General features: G+C 41.4%; 2 protein-coding genes across 2 annotated transcripts in view; both read left to right on the top strand.

Moving 5' to 3' along the window:
• The window catches only part of LOC106532499 (sarcalumenin), a gene marked incomplete at its 5' end in the record, with an annotated part of 72,254 nt that overhangs the window by 54,862 nt on the left and 15,697 nt on the right, over window positions 1–1,695 (top strand).
• Window positions 1–1,695, top strand: part of LOC106532500 (sarcalumenin) — a 25,222-nt gene that overhangs the window by 18,173 nt on the left and 5,354 nt on the right. Inside the window, exon 2 of the mRNA XM_014028563.1 lies at window positions 335–1,210. Within this exon, the coding sequence (XP_013884017.1) occupies window positions 335–1,210 (876 nt within the window). The remainder of the gene's footprint in view (window positions 1–334; window positions 1,211–1,695) is intronic.

Genomic DNA, 1,695 nt, shown 5'->3' with positions numbered 1-1,695 from the left:
CTATACTATACTATACTATACTATACTATACTATACTATACTCATACCATTTATAGAAATACACATTTCTATACTGCTACAGGATTTAATTAAAATCCATCCAGTGTCTCATGGGACATTTTGCTAACATAACAAATGATCACACACAAGCACAAAATATTACAGGCCTCAGTCATACACTTTCTTATTAAAATCCTTAGTTTAAGATCACAATGATGGTTTGTATTATATATATAAATATAAATATATAAATATATATATATGTATATGTATATATATATATATATATATATATAAAGACTTGTCAGATTTTTTTTCACTCTGATTCTTCCAGGTCTGCTGGCAGAGTCCACTGTCCAAGATGAAGAACCTGTGATGCGTCTGCAGCTCCAGCAGCCAGAGGGAGACCTCTTCCCCTGTGGATGTGACACAACAGATGCCAGCCAGAGCTCCTCCAACGACACCCCAGCCCCAGAGAGGTCCATGTGCCAGCCCTGCAAACCTCCGTCAGCCACTGAAGAGGAGCTGGCCGGCCTTTCAAAGCCTGAGGAGGAAGAAGGAACTTCACCAGGTGAAAACTCCTCTACTGAGGTGTTAGTCACTGAAGGAGAAGACCAGGAAGAGGTGACAGTGGAGGATGAAGAGGTGCGATCTGGGAGGAAAACTGAGGCTGGAGATGAGTCACTGGAACAGGAAGTATCGGAGGAGCTACGTAAAGAGGCGGAGGACACTTTAGCTGAAGCTGGGGAAGAGAAGCAGGAACCTGTGGAAGGTGCACCAGAGGAATTTCTTCATGCAGAAGAAGCTGAGTCTGCTTCTGATGAAGGATCTGATGAGGAGTCAGAAGATGGCAGCCCACAGGAGGAAACAGTGATGGCAACATACAAACAAACAACTGTGGAGACTGTCCCACAAGTAGCTACAGCTGCTGGGGAGGTGGGGGATGAAAAAACTGAACCAGAATTAGAGACGTCAGAGCCTGAATCTGAGCAGACACAACCAGAACTAACAGAGGAGCTGAACCCACCATCACAGGCAGAGCGAGAAGCTGCAGAAGCACCAGAAATCATTTCAGAACCACAAGCTGGTCTGCTGGAGAAAACTGAACCTTCTGGGGATGAAGTTATTGTAGAAGATAAAAAGATGAAAACCACAGAGGAAACTCCTAAAGCTAAGCCTGTAGAGGAGCCCACATCGCCTCAAGCCAAAGGTACAAATGAGCTTAATAAGAAAAGAATAACACTTAATTGGAGTAATTGCATTTTCAGCTAAAGAATGAATAAGTGAATAAATAACCATATTTTAGCATAAATGAAGGCTAAAATTTGCTGAAAAAGGCAAAAAAAATAAAATCTGAATACTGAAGAAGCAGAATACTGGCTAGAAATTAAAAGGAACAAAACACGATGTATCAGAGATGGACAGGAAGCTGAGTACAGAGAGCTGGTGGACCGCTTTGTGACATGGTGTGGGAACAATCATCTCATCTTGAATGTGAACAAAACAAAGGAGATGATTGTAGATTTCAGGAGAAATGGTGTTAGATCAAACCCTGTTTCCATCATGGGAGAAGAAGTGGAGGTGGTTGAGGAATATAAATACAGTGGTTTGCAAAAGTATTCATACCCCTTGAACTTTTCCATATTTTGTCACATTACAACCACAAACATAAATATATTTCACTGGAATTTAATG

The sequence above is a fragment of the Austrofundulus limnaeus genome, unplaced genomic scaffold (assembly GCF_001266775.1).
Source record: "Austrofundulus limnaeus strain Quisiro unplaced genomic scaffold, Austrofundulus_limnaeus-1.0 Scaffold780, whole genome shotgun sequence".
In the NCBI taxonomy this organism is placed as follows: Eukaryota; Metazoa; Chordata; class Actinopteri; order Cyprinodontiformes; family Rivulidae; genus Austrofundulus; species Austrofundulus limnaeus.
The sequence above is the reverse complement of the archived record's forward strand: the minus strand, read 5'-3'. Positions and strand labels throughout refer to the sequence as shown.